The sequence below is a fragment of the Rhodnius prolixus genome, unplaced genomic scaffold, assembly GCF_049639745.1.
Source record: "Rhodnius prolixus isolate KJV_2025 unplaced genomic scaffold, Rpr scaffold_22, whole genome shotgun sequence".
Classification (NCBI taxonomy): Eukaryota; Metazoa; Arthropoda; class Insecta; order Hemiptera; family Reduviidae; genus Rhodnius; species Rhodnius prolixus.
This window is the reverse complement of record NW_027411617.1, coordinates 540,058-560,733: the sequence shown is the minus strand read 5'-3', so window position 1 is coordinate 560,733 and position 20,676 is coordinate 540,058. Positions and strand designations below refer to the sequence as shown.

The 20,676-nt window shown below is 29.8% G+C and overlaps 1 protein-coding gene across 8 annotated transcripts in view; it reads left to right on the top strand.

Moving 5' to 3' along the window:
* Positions 1 to 20,676, top strand: part of mv (lysosomal-trafficking regulator mauve) — a 97,944-nt gene that overhangs the window by 19,171 nt on the left and 58,097 nt on the right. For 7 of the 8 annotated variants that reach the window (XM_074134623.1, XM_074134622.1, XM_074134620.1 and 4 more), the window contains 3 exons: positions 321 to 557; positions 1,308 to 1,656; positions 2,091 to 2,448. In XM_074134623.1, the coding sequence (XP_073990724.1) occupies positions 321 to 557; positions 1,308 to 1,656; positions 2,091 to 2,448 (944 nt within the window). The remainder of the gene's footprint in view (positions 1 to 320; positions 558 to 1,307; positions 1,657 to 2,090; positions 2,449 to 20,676) is intronic. The other variant, XM_074134626.1, reaches the window with a different exon arrangement.

Sequence of the window (20,676 nt, the reverse complement as noted above, 5' to 3'; positions counted from 1 at the left end):
GATCGCAGAAAGAGAAAGTCTTGAATGTTTAATTTCTTTTTTCGTGTGAAAGTTAACGCATTGCCTTCGTACAGATGTCTAATTTTTAGATTTTACCGGAAATATTCGTATTGTGGTTTTGAGTCCGAAAAAGTATTTTGTTATAAAATGATCTATGGGTTTGTGTGTGTGTTTGCGCGGTTGTTATAACAAGCAGGAAAAGTTGAGAAAAGTATTCTGAATTATTATTTTTTAATTAGATTGTTTATATTTAAAAGACAATTAAATTTAATAGAGAAATAAGTTGATAATATTAATTGTTAAAAAATTTTAATTGTTAGCATTATGCAGTGCATGATGCAGTGCGGTACCTGCTGTTGCTTTCCTGCCTCCTTGCTGGTAAGCAAAGTGCTGCGAGTGATTCAGCTGACAGATACTCGAGTAAGAAATTTGGGACTGTCCTTATTAGAGAAGACCATTTACAGAGAAATAGGCGCCATAGGGCTAGCTACTTTCTGCAAAATCTGTGTCAGTGGTGATGAAAAACAAAGAACTTGCGGAGATCTCACTAGATACAGGTCAGTTCTTCATATTTCTTTGGCCAGAGCATCTGTTCAGTAATACTCACATAATACTCCTTACTGCATATCCGCTGGATTCATCCAGAATTTAAAAAAAAAGAAGTTTTTTTTCCTTCTTTTAAGTTGTTTAGGTTTAATTTAAGTTGTAGGAATAACCAAAAGGAAATGCCTTTTACCCTAATCAAATACTTTATTTTTTTCGAATTTTCCTTGAAATGATTCCAAAGAGTTTTTTTAAACACATGTAGATCTATAACTTTTAGTTGAAACATTTTGAAGATGTTTGAGGGTCTTTTTTTGGAATTGTGGAGGGGTAGGACATCATTCACATTGAAGGGTCTTAACAGTTTAATTTTATGGTTCCACTAACTTCCTTCAAACTGATTAGTCTAAGTTCTTCACGGAAGTATGAAGTTAAGCTTTGAATTTTATAATATTTGAATATTTAGTATAATTTCTACCCAAGTTTCTGAGTTGGAAATATATAGAACGGTTTTTCCGAGTTTTCTCGACCGACGTCAAATGCCGTTCAAATACATTTGAATTTGCATAACGGATTAGTCCAATCACTTTGCTTGCAATTTTTTTTTCTTGGGAATTGTTATTTTTAGTGGATTTTTGATGGAGTAATGACGACATGTTTTATTATTTCTTTTTTTCATACAAATTCAAGTTGAAACAAATTTTAATTACTTAAATTACGATAAGAGAAAGTCTTTTCACGCCACATTTTTCATTCTTGTACAGGTGGACTTGTCTAGAAGCTTTTCAGGATATGTTGTTATCACCAAACTCTAAAGTTTCACAAGCTGTAGGCTCCCATCTAATAAGAGTGGCGCCTAGATGTTCTTTACAAGTGCAACGAGAAATGTTCTTCGGTGTTTTCTATCCAGTTTTCATCACTGCAAAAAAGAAATATTTGTCAGGAGGGACAGAACGAGATAAACAAGTGATAATATTATGCCTTTCCGCATTTACAAATTTATTGGGAAGGATTAGATTTGCAGAAGAGTTTTTGCAAAGAGATGGACTGCAGCATATCTTAGAACTCATTAAGGATAGACACTTCACCAACCTCTGCTGCCTTATTCTAGAGGTATTACATTTTATTTTATTTTTTATTTAAGTCAGTATCTGACGTCACTGCCGCCACTGCATGGCCGGCCCCTGGATAGAGTTCTCTTGTTATAGTCACACTACCCGTCACTGAACCGTGAGCTTTATGAATTTGCTAGAAAGAAAAAAAACTTTGAGCCAGCTTCTGTATGTTTCTTTTCATGTTTTACTTTGTTTATTATTATTGTTTTGAAAAATACGTAATAGAAATAATTGTGATGCCAAGAAATATCTTCTCAACCGTTCCTCCTCTCAATTGCACAAAACTTCTACGATGAAAAGTCCTTTACCTATGAATTGGCGCTTAGGTTATTCTTATCTTTTTAACGAAGGCTTGCAAGGCGGTGTCTGGCCACTTATTTTTATTATTATTTGTACGAATATAATTGTTCAAACCTTTTTGAAATGTTTCAGGTGATAGTAGTGTTACGCGTGTGGAAACTTGAGCAGAAGGGTGTTCCGCAGTGCTTAGATGAGAACGTCGTTGAACTAAAATTTCTCGTTGATAATATAATGGATAATTCAACAGAATTTCTAACCACTTTGAAGAAATTTGGATGTGAAAAGGGCGAAGTTGTATTTCATAGAATCTCTGATTGGGATGTTTACTTTAAGTGTTTAGAGAGGTTGGGCCTGTTTTGGAGAAGCTGGGCAAATCTCTGTATATACTCTCCACAAATCAGAGCCTACTCTAACAGACATCTAAGCATTCAGCGATACACTCTACTGACATTATTTGTGCAACATTTGGCCAAAACTGTTAGAATTAAAGGTTAGTAAAATGAATGTAATAAATTAGCCAATAGCCAAATCAGGTGAACATGTATGTATATTTATTGGAGTTAGTAAGAGTTAGTTGAGTGGAGTTTTTCCTCATGGTTGAGAAAAATATTTCCATTTGAAAATTAAAAGACACGAACTCGTAAAATTTTAAAATAGTATAGTGAACAATAAATATTTCGGATTACTACAGAACAAAATCTTTTGTATACTAATTATTAAAGCACTAGTAATAAGGGGAGTATTGTGATCGTGCCAAATATGCGTTTTCGGGATTTCACCGGATTTAAACGTGACGTACTCCTTTAAATTAGCAAATGTGATTTTTTAAAATTTGTTTGTGTGCTTGTGCTCAAAACATTTTTATTTATCGTGTATCAGTTGACGTATTCTATCCGCATAATATAGTAGTAATAAACAAGTTGGAAAAATATCAATTTCTGCATTAAATGGAAATATTCACTAGTTGTATTAAACTACAAGCAGAGTGGGGCAAAAATTTAATCAATTAAAAAACAATTGAATTAAACCGAAATTTAATTTTAATCACGATTAAAATTAAAAAATTTAATCGGCCAAAATTAGTTGATTAAAATTAAATTCACTTTTAATTTAATCGGAATTTAATCAATTAAAATTTTTAATCATAACTAAAAATTAAGATTAAAATTAAAATTAAATAATCATAATTTTAATTGATTGAATTAAATTCCAGATTTAGTTTTAATCACTTTGGACGATTAAATTTTTTAATTTAATCAAAATTTAAGTGATTAAATTTTTAAAACCAAACATTGCCAATGGTTAAACCAGAATCGGACCAATGCATCTTTATTCCGCCTAGCTGGTGCCTCTGCTCTATCAATATTATCACTTTTCCCAAACTTGGCACCTTCATTCTACCAGTCTGGTGACTCATCTATACCTTGTTAGTGACTCTCAAGACTTATATAGGACCACCTTACACTCACATTTAACCATGTTTACCACTCACTAGACTTAGATAGGACCACCTTACACTCACATTTCACCATGTTTACCACTCACTAGACTTAGATAGGACCACCTTACACCCACATTTAACTATCTTAACCACTCACTAGACTTAGATAGGACCACCTTACACTCACATTTCACCATGTTTACCACTCACTAGACTTTATATCTTCTACATTTATAGATCTGTGCACAAAATAACTATAGTTTTTAATTGAGAAAAACAAAGTGTACAAGAGAACAAAATTTCATACCAATACGTGGTTTACAGTGGGAGATATAAAACGGCCATAATTTTACAGAATTTCATGACCCAAAAAATTTGAAACCCTTTATATCTTCTACATTTATAGATCTGTGCACAAAATAACTATAGTTTATAATTGAGAAAAACAAAGTGTAAAAGAGAACAAAATTCCATACCAATACGTGGTTCACAGTGGGAGATATAGAACAGTCACAATTTTACAAAATTTCATGACCCAAAAAATTTTCAACCCTTTATATCTTCTACATTTATAGATTTGTGTACAAAATAACTATGGTTTATAATTGAGAAAAACAAAGTTTATAAGAGAACAAAATTCCATACCAATACGTGGTTCACAGTAGAAGATAAAAATCAGCCATAATTTCTCAGAATTTCATGACCTTAAATTTTTTTAACCCTTTATATCTTCTACATTTATAGATCTGTGCACAAAATAACTATAGTTTATAATTGACAAAAACAAAGTGTATAAGAGAACAAAATTCCATACCAATACGTGGTTCACAGTGGGAGATATATAACAGCCACAATTTTACAGAATTTCATGACCCAAAAAATTTTCAACCCTTTATATCTTCTACATTTATAGATCTCGGCACAAAATAACTACAGTTTATAATTGAGGAAAACAAAGTGTATAAGAGAACAAAATTCCATACCAATACGTGGTTCACAGTGGGAGATAAAGAACAGCCATAATTTTACAGAATTTCATGACCCAAAAAATTTTCAACCCTTTATATCTTCTACATTTATAGATCTGCACAAAATAACTATAGTTTATAATTGACAAAAACAAAGTGTATAAGAGAACAAAATTCCATACCAATACGTGGTTCACAGTGGGAGATATAGAACAGTCACAATTTTACAAAATTTCATGACCCAAAAAATTTTCAACCCTTTAAATCTTCTACATTTATAGATTTGTGTACAAAATAACTATGGTTTATAATTGAGAAAAACAAAGTTTATAAGAGAACAAAATTCCATACCAATACGTGGTTCACAGTAGAAGACAAAAATCAGCCATAATTTCTCAGAATTTCATGACCTTAAATTTTTTTAACCCTTTATATCTTCTACATTTATAGATCTGTGCACAAAATAACTATAGTTTATAATTGACAAAAACAAAGTGTATAAGAGAACAAAATTCCATACCAATACGTGGTTCACAGTGGGAGATATATAACAGCCACAATTTTACAGAATTTCATGACCCAAAAAATTTTCAACCCTTTATATCTTCTACATTTATAGATCTCGGCACAAAATAACTACAGTTTATAATTGAGGAAAACAAAGTGTATAAGAGAACAAAATTCCATACCAATACGTGGTTCACAGTGGGAGATAAAGAACAGCCATAATTTTACAGAATTTCATGACCCAAAAAATTTTCAACCCTTTATATCTTCTACATTTATAGATCTGTGCACAAAATAACTATGTTTATAATTGAGAAAAACAAAGTGTATAAGAGATAAAAATTCCATACCAATACGTGGTACACAGTGGGAGATATAGAACAGCCACAATTTTACAGAATTTCATGACCCAAAAAATTTTCAACCCTTTATATCTTCTACATTTATGGATCAGTGCACAAAATAACTATAGTTTATAATTGAGAAAAACAAAGTGTATAAGAGAACAAAATTCCATACCAATACGTGTTTCACAGTGGGAGATATAGAACAGCCACAATTTTACAGAATTTCATGACCCAAAAAATTTTCAACCCTTTATATCTTCTACATTTATAGATCTGTGCACAAAATAACTATAGTTTATAATTGAGAAAAACAAAGTGTATAAGAGAACAAAATTCCATACCAATACGTGGTTCACAGTGGGAAATAAAGAACAGCCATAATTTTACAGAATTTCATGACCCAAAAAATTTTCAACCCTTAATATCTTCTACATTTATAGATCTGTGCGCAAAATAACTATAGTTTATAATTGAGAAAAACAAAGTGTATAAGAGAACAAAATTCCATACCAATACGTGGTTCACAGTGGGAGATAATGAATAGCCATAATTTTACAGAATTTCATGACCCAAAAAATTTTCAACCCTTTATATCTTCTACATTTATAGATCTGTGCACAAAATAACTATAGTTTATAATTGACAAAAACAAAGTGTATAAGAGAACAAAATTCCATACCAATACGTGGTTCACAGTGGGAGATATAGAACAGCCACAATTTTAATGAATTTCATGATCCAAAAAATTTTCAACCCTTTATATCTTCTACATTTATAGATTTCTGCACAAAATAACTACAGTTTATAATTGAGGAAAACAAAGTGTATAAGAGAACAAAATTCCATACCAATACGTGGTTCACAGTGGGAGATATAGAACAGCCACAATTTTGCAGAATTTCATGACCCAAAAAATTTTCAATTCTTTATATCTTCTACATTTATAGATCTGTGCACAAAATAACTATAGTTTATAATTGAGAAAAACAAAGTGTATAAGAGATAATAATTCCATACCAATACGTGGTTCACAGTGGGAGATATAGAACAGCCACAATTTTACAAAATTTCATGACCCAAAAAATTTTCAACCCTTTATATCTTCTACATTTATAGATTTGTGTACAAAATAACTATAGTTTATAATTGAGAAAAACAAAGTTTATAAGAGAACAAAATTCCATACCAATACGTGGTTCACAGTAGAAGATAAAAATCAGCCATAATTTCTCAGAATTTCATGACCCAAAAAATTTTCAACCCTTTATATCTTCTACATTTATAGATCTGTGCACAAAATAACTATAGTTTATAATTGAGAAAAACAAAGTGTATAAGAGAACAAAATTCCATACCAATTCGTGGTTCACAGTGGGAGATAAAGAACAGCCATAATTTTACATAATTTCATGACCCAAAAAATTTTCAACCCTTAATATCTTCTACATTTATAGATCTTTGCGCAAAATAACTATAGTTTATAATTGAGAAAAACAAAGTGTATAAGAGAACAAAATTCCATACCAATACGTGGTTCACAGTGGGAGATAATGAATAGCCATAATTTTACAGAATTTCATGACCCAAAAAATTTTTAACCCTTTATATCTTCTACATTTATAGATCTGTGCACAAAATAACTATAGTTTATAATTGAGAAAAACAAAGTGTATAAGACAACAACATTCCATACCAATACGTGGTTCACAGTGGGAGATAATGAACAGCCATAATTTTACAGAATTTCATGACCCAAAAAATTTTCAACCCTTTATATCTTCTACATTTATAGATCTGTGCACAAAATAACTATAGTTTATAATTGAGAAAAACAAAGTGTATAAGAGAACAAAATTCCATACTAATACGTGGTTCACAGTGGGAGATAAAGAACAGCCATAATTTTACAGAATTTCATGACCCAAAAAATTTTCAACCCTTTATATCTTCTACATTTATAGATCTTTGCACAAAATAACTATAGTTTATAATTGAGAAAAACAAAGTGTATAAGAGAACAAAATTCCATACCAATACGTGGTACACAGTGGGAGATATAGAACAGCCACAATTTTACAGAATTTCATGACCCAAAAAATTTTCAACCCTTTATATCTTCTACATTTATAGATCTGTGCACAAAATAACTATAGTTTATAATTGAGAAAAACAAAGTGTATAAGAGATAATAATTCCATACCAATACGTGGTTCACAGTGGGAGATAGAGAACAGCCACAATTTTACAAAATTTCATGACCCAAAAAATTTGCAATTCTTTATATCTTCTACATTTATAGATCTGTGTTCAAAATAACTATAGTTTATAATTGAGAAAAACAAAGTTTATAAGAGAACAAAATTCCATACCAATACGTGGTTCACAGTAGAAGATAAAAATCAGCCATAATTTCTCAGAATTTCATGACCTTAAATTTTTTTAACCCTTTATATCTTCTACATTTATAGATCTGTGCACAAAATAACTATAGTTTATAATTGACAAAAACAAAGTGTATAAGAGAACAAAATTCCATACCAATACGTGGTTCACAGTGGGAGATATATAACAGCCACAATTTTACAGAATTTCATGACCCAAAAAATTTTCAACCCTTTATATCTTCTACATTTATAGATCTCGGCACAAAATAACTACAGTTTATAATTGAGGAAAACAAAGTGTATAAGAGAACAAAATTCCATACCAATACGTGGTTCACAGTGGGAGATAAAGAACAGCCATAATTTTACAGAATTTCATGACCCAAAAAATTTTCAACCCTTTATATCTTCTACATTTATAGATCTGTGCACAAAATAACTATAGTTTATAATTGACAAAAACAAAGTGTATAAGAGAACAAAATTCCATACCAATACGTGGTTCACAGTGGGAGATATAGAACAGTCACAATTTTACAAAATTTCATGACCCAAAAAATTTTCAACCCTTTATATCTTCTACATTTATAGATTTGTGTACAAAATAACTATGGTTTATAATTGAGAAAAACAAAGTTTATAAGAGAACAAAATTCCATACCAATACGTGGTTCACAGTAGAAGATAAAAATCAGCCATAATTTCTCAGAATTTCATGACCTTAAATTTTTTTAACCCTTTATATCTTCTACATTTATAGATCTGTGCACAAAATAACTATAGTTTATAATTTACAAAAACAAAGTGTATAAGAGAACAAAATTCCATACCAATACGTGGTTCACAGTGGGAGATATATAACAGCCACAATTTTACAGAATTTCATGACCCAAAAAATTTTCAACCCTTTATATCTTCTACATTTATAGATCTCGGCACAAAATAACTACAGTTTATAATTGAGGAAAACAAAGTGTATAAGAGAACAAAATTCCATACCAATACGTGGTTCACAGTGGGAGATAAAGAACAGCCATAATTTTACAGAATTTCATGACCCAAAAAATTTTCAACCCTTTATATCTTCTACATTTATAGATCTGTGCACAAAATAACTATGTTTATAATTGAGAAAAACAAAGTGTATAAGAGATAAAAATTCCATACCAATACGTGGTTCACAGTGGGAGATATAGAACAGCCACAATTTTACAGAATTTCATGACCCAAAAAATTTTCAACCATTTATATCTTCTACATTTATGGATCAGTGCACAAAATAACTATAGTTTATAATTGAGAAAAACAAAGTGTATAAGAGAACAAAATTCCATACCAATACGTGTTTCACAGTGGGAGATATAGAACAGCCACAATTTTACAGAATTTCATGACCCAAAAAATTTTCAACCCTTTATATCTTCTACATTTATAGATCTGTGCACAAAATAACTATAGTTTATAATTGAGAAAAACAAAGTTTATAAGAGAACAAAATTCCATACCAATACGTGGTTCACAGTGGGAAATAAAGAACAGCCATAATTTTACAGAATTTCATGACCCAAAAAATTTTCAACCCTTAATATCTTCTACATTTATAGATCTGTGCGCAAAATAACTATAGTTTATAATTGAGAAAAACAAAGTGTATAAGAGAACAAAATTCCATACCAATACGTGGTTCACAGTGGGAGATAATGAATAGCCATAATTTTACAGAATTTCATGACCCAAAAAATTTTCAACCCTTTATATCTTCTACATTTATAGATCTGTGCGCAAAATAACTATAGTTTATAATTGACAAAAACAAAGTGTATAAGAGAACAAAATTCCATACCAATACGTGGTTCACAGTGGGAGATATAGAACAGCCACAATTTTAATGAATTTCATGATCCAAAAAATTTTCAACCCTTTATATCTTCTACATTTATAGATTTCTGCACAAAATAACTACAGGTTATAATTGAGGAAAACAAAGTGTATAAGAGAACAAAATTCCATACCAATACGTGGTTCACAGTGGGAGATATAGAACAGCCACAATTTTGCAGAATTTCATGACCCAAAAAATTTTCAATTCTTTATATCTTCTACATTTATAGATCTGTGCACAAAATAACTATAGTTTATAATTGAGAAAAACAAAGTGTATAAGAGATAATAATTCCATACCAATACGTGGTTCACAGTGGGAGATATAGAACAGCCACAATTTTACAAAATTTCATGACCCAAAAAATTTTCAACCCTTTATATCTTCTACATTTATAGATTTGTGTACAAAATAACTATAGTTTATAATTGAGAAAAACAAAGTTTATAAAAGAACAAAATTCCATACCAATACGTGGTTCACAGTAGAAGATAAAAATCAGCCATAATTTCTCAGAATTTCATGACCAAAAATTTTTTAACCCTTTATATCTTCTACATTTATAGATCTGTGCACAAAATAACTATAGTTTATAATTGACAAAAACAAAGTGTATAAGAGAACAAAATTCCATACCAATACGTGGTTCACAGTGGGAGATATAGAACAGCCACAATTTTACAGAATTTCATGACCCAAAAAATTTTCAACCCTTTATATCTTCTACATTTATAGATCTGTGCACAAAATAACTATAGTTTATAATTGAGAAAAACAAAGTGTATAAGAGAACAAAATTCCATACCAATTCGTGGTTCACAGTGGGAGATAAAGAACAGCCATAATTTTACATAATTTCATGACCTAAAAAATTTTCAACCCTTAATATCTTCTACATTTATAGATCTTTGCGCAAAATAACTATAGTTTATAATTGAGAAAAACAAAGTGTATAAGAGAACAAAATTCCATACCAATACGTGGTTCACAGTGGGAGATAATGAATAGCCATATATTTTCAGAATTTCATGACCCAAAAAATTTTTAACCCTTTATATCTTCTACATTTATAGATCTGTGCACAAAATAACTATAGTTTATAATTGAGAAAAACAAAGTGTATAAGAGAACAACATTCCATACCAATACGTGGTTCACAGTGGGAGATAATGAACAGCCATAATTTTACAGAATTTCATGACCCAAAAAATTTTCAACCCTTTATATCTTCTACATTTATAGATCTGTGCACAAAATAACTATAGTTTATAATTGAGAAAAACAAAGTGTATAAGAGAACAAAATTCCATACTAATACGTGGTTCACAGTGGGAGATAAAGAACAGCCATAATTTTACAGAATTTCATGACCCAAAAAATTTTCAACCCTTTATATCTTCTACATTTATAGATCTTTGCACAAAATAACTATAGTTTATAATTGAGAAAAACAAAGTGTATAAGAGAACAAAATTCCATACCAATACGTGGTACACAGTGGGAGATATAGAACAGCCACAATTTTACAGAATTTCATGACCCAAAAAATTTTCAACCCTTTATATCTTCTACATTTATAGATCTGTGCACAAAATAACTATAGTTTATAATTGAGAAAAACAAAGTGTATAAGAGATAATAATTCCATACCAATACGTGGTTCACAGTGGGAGATAGAGAACAGCCACAATTTTACAAAATTTCATGACCCAAAAAATTTGCAATTCTTTATATCTTCTACATTTATAGATCTGTGTTCAAAATAACTATAGTTTATAATTGAGAAAAACAAAGTTTATAAGAGAACAAAATTCCATACCAATACGTGGTTCACAGTAGAAGATAAAAATCAGCCATAATTTCTCAGAATTTCATGACCTTAAATTTTTTTAACCCTTTATATCTTCTACATTTATAGATCTGTGCACAAAATAACTATAGTTTATAATTGACAAAAACAAAGTGTATAAGAGAACAAAATTCCATACCAATACGTGGTTCACAGTGGGAGATATATAACAGCCACAATTTTACAGAATTTCATGACCCAAAAAATTTTCAACCCTTTATATCTTCTACATTTATAGATCTCGGCACAAAATAACTACAGTTTATAATTGAGGAAAACAAAGTGTATAAGAGAACAAAATTCCATACCAATACGTGGTTCACAGTGGGAGATAAAGAACAGCCATAATTTTACAGAATTTCATGACCCAAAAAATTTTCAACCGTTTATATCTTCTACATTTATAGATCTGTGCACAAAATAACTATAGTTTATAATTGACAAAAACAAAGTGTATAAGAGAACAAAATTCCATACCAATACGTGGTTCACAGTGGGAGATATAGAACAGTCACAATTTTACAAAATTTCATGACCCAAAAAATTTTCAACCCTTTATATCTTCTACATTTATAGATTTGTGTACAAAATAACTATGGTTTATAATTGAGAAAAACAAAGTTTATAAGAGAACAAAATTCCATACCAATACGTGGTTCACAGTAGAAGATAAAAATCAGCCATAATTTCTCAGAATTTCATGACCTTAAATTTTTTTAACCCTTTATATCTTCTACATTTATAGATCTGTGCACAAAATAACTATAGTTTATAATTTACAAAAACAAAGTGTATAAGAGAACAAAATTCCATACCAATACGTGGTTCACAGTGGGAGATATATAACAGCCACAATTTTACAGAATTTCATGACCCAAAAAATTTTCAACCCTTTATATCTTCTACATTTATAGATCTCGGCACAAAATAACTACAGTTTATAATTGAGGAAAACAAAGTGTATAAGAGAACAAAATTCCATACCAATACGTGGTTCACAGTGGGAGATAAAGAACAGCCATAATTTTACAGAATTTCATGACCCAAAAAATTTTCAACCCTTTATATCTTCTACATTTATAGATCTGTGCACAAAATAACTATGTTTATAATTGAGAAAAACAAAGTGTATAAGAGATAAAAATTCCATACCAATACGTGGTTCACAGTGGGAGATATAGAACAGCCACAATTTTACAGAATTTCATGACCCAAAAAATTTTCAACCATTTATATCATCTACATTTATGGATCAGTGCACAAAATAACTATAGTTTATAATTGAGAAAAACAAAGTGTATAAGAGAACAAAATTCCATACCAATACGTGTTTCACAGTGGGAGATATAGAACAGCCACAATTTTACAGAATTTCATGACCCAAAAAATTTTCAACCCTTTATATCTTCTACATTTATAGATCTGTGCACAAAATAACTATAGTTTATAATTGAGAAAAACAAAGTGTATAAGAGAACAAAATTCCATACCAATACGTGGTTCACAGTGGGAAATAAAGAACAGCCATAATTTTACAGAATTTCATGACCCAAAAAATTTTCAACCCTTTATATCTTCTACATTTATAGATCTGTGCACAAAATAACTATAGTTTATAATTGAGAAAAACAAAGTGTATAAGAGAACAAAATTCCATACCAATTCGTGGTTCACAGTGGGAGATAAAGAACAGCCATAATTTTACATAATTTCATGACCTAAAAAATTTTCAACCCTTAATATCTTCTACATTTATAGATCTTTGCGCAAAATAACTATAGTTTATAATTGAGAAAAACAAAGTGTATAAGAGAACAAAATTCCATACCAATACGTGGTTCACAGTGGGAGATAATGAATAGCCATATATTTTCAGAATTTCATGACCCAAAAAATTTTTAACCCTTTATATCTTCTACATTTATAGATCTGTGCACAAAATAACTATAGTTTATAATTGAGAAAAACAAAGTGTATAAGAGAACAACATTCCATACCAATACGTGGTTCACAGTGGGAGATAATGAACAGCCATAATTTTACAGAATTTCATGACCCAAAAAATTTTCAACCCTTTATATCTTCTACATTTATAGATCTGTGCACAAAATAACTATAGTTTATAATTGAGAAAAACAAAGTGTATAAGAGAACAAAATTCCATACTAATACGTGGTTCACAGTGGGAGATAAAGAACAGCCATAATTTTACAGAATTTCATGACCCAAAAAATTTTCAACCCTTTATATCTTCTATATTTATAGATCTTTGCACAAAATAACTATAGTTTATAATTGAGAAAAACAAAGTGTATAAGAGAACAAAATTCCATACCAATACGTGGTACACAGTGGGAGATATAGAACAGCCACAATTTTACAGAATTTCATGACCCAAAAAATTTTCAACCCTTTATATCTTCAACATTTATAGATCTGTGCACAAAATAACTATAGTTTATAATTGAGAAAAACAAAGTGTATAAGAGATAATAATTCCATACCAATACGTGGTTCACAGTGGGAGATAGAGAACAGCCACAATTTTACAAAATTTCATGACCCAAAAAATTTGCAATTCTTTATATCTTCTACATTTATAGATCTGTGTTCAAAATAACTATAGTTTATAATTGAGAAAAACAAAGTTTATAAGAGAACAAAATTCCATACCAATACGTGGTTCACAGTAGAAGATAAAAATCAGCCATAATTTCTCAGAATTTCATGACCTTAAATTTTTTTAACCCTTTATATCTTCTACATTTATAGATCTGTGCACAAAATAACTATAGTTTATAATTGACAAAAACAAAGTGTATAAGAGAACAAAATTCCATACCAATACGTGGTTCACAGTGGGAGATATATAACAGCCACAATTTTACAGAATTTCATGACCCAAAAAATTTTCAACCCTTTATATCTTCTACATTTATAGATCTCGGCACAAAATAACTACAGTTTATAATTGAGGAAAACAAAGTGTATAAGAGAACAAAATTCCATACCAATACGTGGTTCACAGTGGGAGATAAAGAACAGCCATAATTTTACAGAATTTCATGACCCAAAAAATTTTCAACCGTTTATATCTTCTACATTTATAGATCTGTGCACAAAATAACTATAGTTTATAATTGACAAAAACAAAGTGTATAAGAGAACAAAATTCCATACCAATACGTGGTTCACAGTGGGAGATATAGAACAGTCACAATTTTACAAAATTTCATGACCCAAAAAATTTTCAACCCTTTATATCTTCTACATTTATAGATTTGTGTACAAAATAACTATGGTTTATAATTGAGAAAAACAAAGTTTATAAGAGAACAAAATTCCATACCAATACGTGGTTCACAGTAGAAGATAAAAATCAGCCATAATTTCTCAGAATTTCATGACCTTAAATTTTTTTAACCCTTTATATCTTCTACATTTATAGATCTGTGCACAAAATAACTATAGTTTATAATTTACAAAAACAAAGTGTATAAGAGAACAAAATTCCATACCAATACGTGGTTCACAGTGGGAGATATATAACAGCCACAATTTTACAGAATTTCATGACCCAAAAAATTTTCAACCCTTTATATCTTCTACATTTATAGATCTCGGCACAAAATAACTACAGTTTATAATTGAGGAAAACAAAGTGTATAAGAGAACAAAATTCCATACCAATACGTGGTTCACAGTGGGAGATAAAGAACAGCCATAATTTTACAGAATTTCATGACCCAAAAAATTTTCAACCCTTTATATCTTCTACATTTATAGATCTGTGCACAAAATAACTATGTTTATAATTGAGAAAAACAAAGTGTATAAGAGATAAAAATTCCATACCAATACGTGGTTCACAGTGGGAGATATAGAACAGCCACAATTTTACAGAATTTCATGACCCAAAAAATTTTCAACCATTTATATCTTCTACATTTATGGATCAGTGCACAAAATAACTATAGTTTATAATTGAGAAAAACAAAGTGTATAAGAGAACAAAATTCCATACCAATACGTGTTTCACAGTGGGAGATATAGAACAGCCACAATTTTACAGAATTTCATGACCCAAAAAATTTTCAACCCTTTATATCTTCTACATTTATAGATCTGTGCACAAAATAACTATAGTTTATAATTGAGAAAAACAAAGTGTATAAGAGAACAAAATTCCATACCAATACGTGGTTCACAGTGGGAAATAAAGAACAGCCATAATTTTACAGAATTTCATGACCCAAAAAATTTTCAACCCTTAATATCTTCTACATTTATAGATCTGTGCGCAAAATAACTATAGTTTATAATTGAGAAAAACAAAGTGTATAAGAGAACAAAATTCCATACCAATACGTGGTTCACAGTGGGAGATAATGAATAGCCATAATTTTACAGAATTTCATGACCCAAAAAATTTTCAATCCTTTATATCTTCTACATTTATAGATCTGTGCACAAAATAACTATAGTTTATAATTGACAAAAACAAAGTGTATAAGAGAACAAAATTCCATACCAATACGTGGTTCACAGTGGGAGATATAGAACAGCCACAATTTTAATGAATTTCATGATCCAAAAAATTTTCAACCCTTTATATCTTCTACATTTATAGATTTCTGCACAAAATAACTACAGTTTATAATTGAGGAAAACAAAGTGTATAAGAGAACAAAATTCCATACCAATACGTGGTTCACAGTGGGAGATATAGAACAGCCACAATTTTGCAGAATTTCATGACCCAAAAAATTTTCAATTCTTTATATCTTCTACATTTATAGATCTGTGCACAAAATAACTATAGTTTATAATTGAGAAAAACAAAGTGTATAAGAGATAATAATTCCATACCAATACGTGGTTCACAGTGGGAGATATAGAACAGCCACAATTTTACAGAATTTCATGACCCAAAAAATTTTCAACCCTTTATATCTTCTACATTTATAGATCTGTGCACAAAATAACTATAGTTTATAATTGAGAAAAACAAAGTGTATAAGAGAACAAAATTCCATACCAATACGTGGTTCACAGTGGGAGATAAAGAACAGCCATAATTTTACATAATTTCATGACCCAAAAAATTTTCAACCCTTAATATCTTCTACATTTATAGATCTGTGCGCAAAATAACTATAGTTTATAATTGAGAAAAACAAAGTGTATAAGAGAACAAAATTCCATACCAATACGTGGTTCACAGTGGGAGATAATGAATAGCCATAATTTTACAGAATTTCATGACCCAAAAAATTTTTAACCCTTTATATCTTCTACATTTATAGATCTGTGCACAAAATAACTATAGTTTATAATTGAGAAAAACAAAGTGTATAAGAGAACAACATTCCATACCAATACGTGGTTCACAGTGGGAAATAAAGAACAGCCATAATTTTACAGAATTTCATGACCCAAAAAATTTTCAACCCTTAATATCTTCTACATTTATAGATCTGTGCGCAAAATAACTATAGTTTATAATTGAGAAAAACAAAGTGTATAAGAGAACAAAATTCCATACCAATACGTGGTTCACAGTGGGAGATAATGAATAGCCATAATTTTACAGAATTTCATGACCCAAAAAATTTTCAACCCTTTTATATCTTCTACATTTATAGATCTGTGCACAAAATAACTATAGTTTATAATTGAGAAAAACAAAGTGTATAAGAGAACAAAATTCCATACCAATACGTGGTTCACAGTGGGAAATAAAGAACAGCCATAATTTTACAGAATTTCATGACCCAAAAAATTTTCAACCCTTAATATCTTCTACATTTATAGATCTGTGCGCAAAATAACTATAGTTTATAATTGAGAAAAACAAAGTGTATAAGAGAACAAAATTCCATACCAATACGTGGTTCACAGTGGGAGATAATGAATAGCCATAATTTTACAGAATTTCATGACCCAAAAAATTTTCAATCCTTTATATCTTCTACATTTATAGATCTGTGCACAAAATAACTATAGTTTATAATTGACAAAAACAAAGTGTATAAGAGAACAAAATTCCATACCAATACGTGGTTCACAGTGGGAGATATAGAACAGCCACAATTTTAATGAATTTCATGATCCAAAAAATTTTCAACCCTTTATATCTTCTACATTTATAGATTTCTGCACAAAATAACTACAGTTTATAATTGAGGAAAACAAAGTGTATAAGAGAACAAAATTCCATACCAATACGTGGTTCACAGTGGGAGATATAGAACAGCCACAATTTTGCAGAATTTCATGACCCAAAAAATTTTCAATTCTTTATATCTTCTACATTTATAGATCTGTGCACAAAATAACTATAGTTTATAATTGAGAAAATCAAAGTGTATAAGAGATAATAATTCCATACCAATACGTGGTTAACAGTGGGAGATATAGAACAGCCATAATTTCTCAGAATTTCATGACCTTAATTTTTTTAACCCTTTATATCTTCTACATTTATAGATCTGTGCACAAAATAACTATAGTTTATAATTTACAAAAACAAAGTGTATAAGAGAACAAAATTCCATACCAATACGTGGTTCACAGTGGGAGATATATAACAGCCACAATTTTACAGAATTTCATGACCCAAAAAATTTTCAACCCTTTATATCTTCTATATTTATAGATCTCGGCACAAAATAACTACAGTTTATAATTGAGGAAAACAAAGTGTATAAGAGAACAAAATTCCATACCAATACGTGGTTCACAGTGGGAGATAAAGAACAGCCATAATTTTACAGAATTTCATGACCCAAAAAATTTTCAACCCTTTATATCTTCTACATTTATAGATCTGTGCACAAAATAACTATAGTTTATAATTGAGAAAAACAAAGTGTATAAGAGAACAAAATTCCATACCAATACGTGGTTCACAGTGGGAGATAAAGAACAGCCATAATTTTACATAATTTCATGACCCAAAAAATTTTCAACCCTTAATATCTTCTACATTTATAGATCTGTGCGCAAAATAACTATAGTTTATAATTGAGAAAAACAAAGTGTATAAGAGAACAAAATTCCATACCAATACGTGGTTCACAGTGGGAGATAATGAATAGCCATAATTTTACAGAATTTCATGACCCAAAAAATTTTTAACCCTTTATATCTTCTACATTTATAGATCTGTGCACAAAATAACTATAGTTTATAATTGAGAAAAACAAAGTGTATAAGAGAACAACATTCCATACCAATACGTGGTTCACAGTGGGAGATAATGAACAGCCATAATTTTACAGAATTTCATGACTCAAAAAATTTTCAACCCTTTATATCTTCTACATTTATAGATCTGTGCACAAAATAACTATAGTTTATAATTGAGAAAAACAAAGTGTATAAGAGAACAAAATTCCATACTAATACGTGGTTCACAGTGGGAGATAAAGAACAGCCATAATTTTACAGAATTTCATGACCCAAAAAATTTTCAACCCTTTATATCTTCTACATTTATAGATCTGTGCACAAAATAACTATAGTTTATAATTGAGAAAAACAAAGTGTATAAGAGAACAAAATTCCATACCAATACGTGGTACACAGTGGGAGATATAGAACAGCCACAATTTTACAGAATTTCATGACCCAAAAAATTTTCAACCCTTTATATCTTCTACATTTATAGATCTGTGCACAAAATAACTATAGTTTATAATTGAGAAAAACAAAGTGTATAAGAGATAATAATTCCATACCAATACGTGGTTCACAGTGGGAGATAGAGAACAGCCACAATTTTACAAAATTTCATGACCCAAAAAATTTGCAATTCTTTATATCTTCTACATTTATAGATCTGTGTTCAAAATAACTATAGTTTATAATTGAGAAAAACAAAGTTTATAAGAGAACAAAATTCCATACCAATACGTGGTTCACAGTAGAAAATAAAAATCAGCCATAATTTCTCAGAATTTCATGACCTTAAATTTTTTTAACCCTTTATATCTTCTACATTTATAGATCTGTGCACAAAATAACTATAGTTTATAATTGACAAAAACAAAGTGTATAAGAGAACAAAATTCCATACCAATACGTGGTTCACAGTGGGAGATATATAACAGCCACAATTTTACAGAATTTCATGACCCAAAAAATTTTCAACCCTTTATATCTTCTACATTTATAGATCTCGGCACAAAATAACTACAGTTTATTATTGACAAAAACAAAGTGTATAAGAGAACAAAATTCCATACCAATACGTGGTTCACAGTGGGAGATAAAGAACAGCCATAATTTTACAGAATTTCATGACCCAAAAAATTTTCAACCCTTTATATCTTCTACATTTATAGATCTGTGCACAAAATAACTATAGTTTATAATTGACAAAAACAAAGTGTATAAGAGAACAAAATTCCATACCAATACGTGGTTCACAGTGGGAGATATAGAACAGTCACAATTTTACAAAATTTCATGACCCAAAAAATTTTCAACCCTTTATATCTTCTACATTTATAGATTTGTGTACAAAATAACTATGGTTTATAATTGAGAAAAACAAAGTTTATAAGAGAACAAAATTCCATACCAATACGTGTTTCACAGTGGGAGATATAGAACAGCCACAATTTTACAGAATTTCATGACCCAAAAAATTTTCAACCCTTTATATCTTCTACATTTATAGATCTGTGCACAAAATAACTATAGTTTATAATTGAGAAAAACAAAGTGTATAAGAGAACAAAATTCCATACCAATACGTGGTTCACAGTGGGAAATAAAGAACAGCCATAATTTTACAGAATTTCATGACCCAAAAAATTTTCAACCCTTAATATCTTCTACATTTATAGATCTGTGCGCAAAATAACTATAGTTTATAATTGAGAAAAACAAAGTGTATAAGAGAACAAAATTCCATACCAATACGTGGTTCACAGTGGGAGATAATGAATAGCTATAATTTTACAGAATTTCATGACCCAAAAAATTTTCAACCCTTTATATCTTCTACATTTATAGATCTGTGCACAAAATAACTATAGTTTATAATTGACAAAAACAAAGTGTATAAGAGAACAAAATTCCATACCAATACGTGGTTCACAGTGGGAGATATAGAACAGCCACAATTTTAATGAATTTCATGATCCAAAAAATCTTCAACCCTTTATATCTTCTACATTTATAGATTTCTGCACAAAATAACTACAGTTTATAATTGAGGAAAACAAAGTGTATAAGAGAACAAAATTCCATACCAATACGTGGTTCACAGTGGGAGATATAGAACAGCCACAATTTTGCAGAATTTCATGACCCAAAAAATTTTCAATTC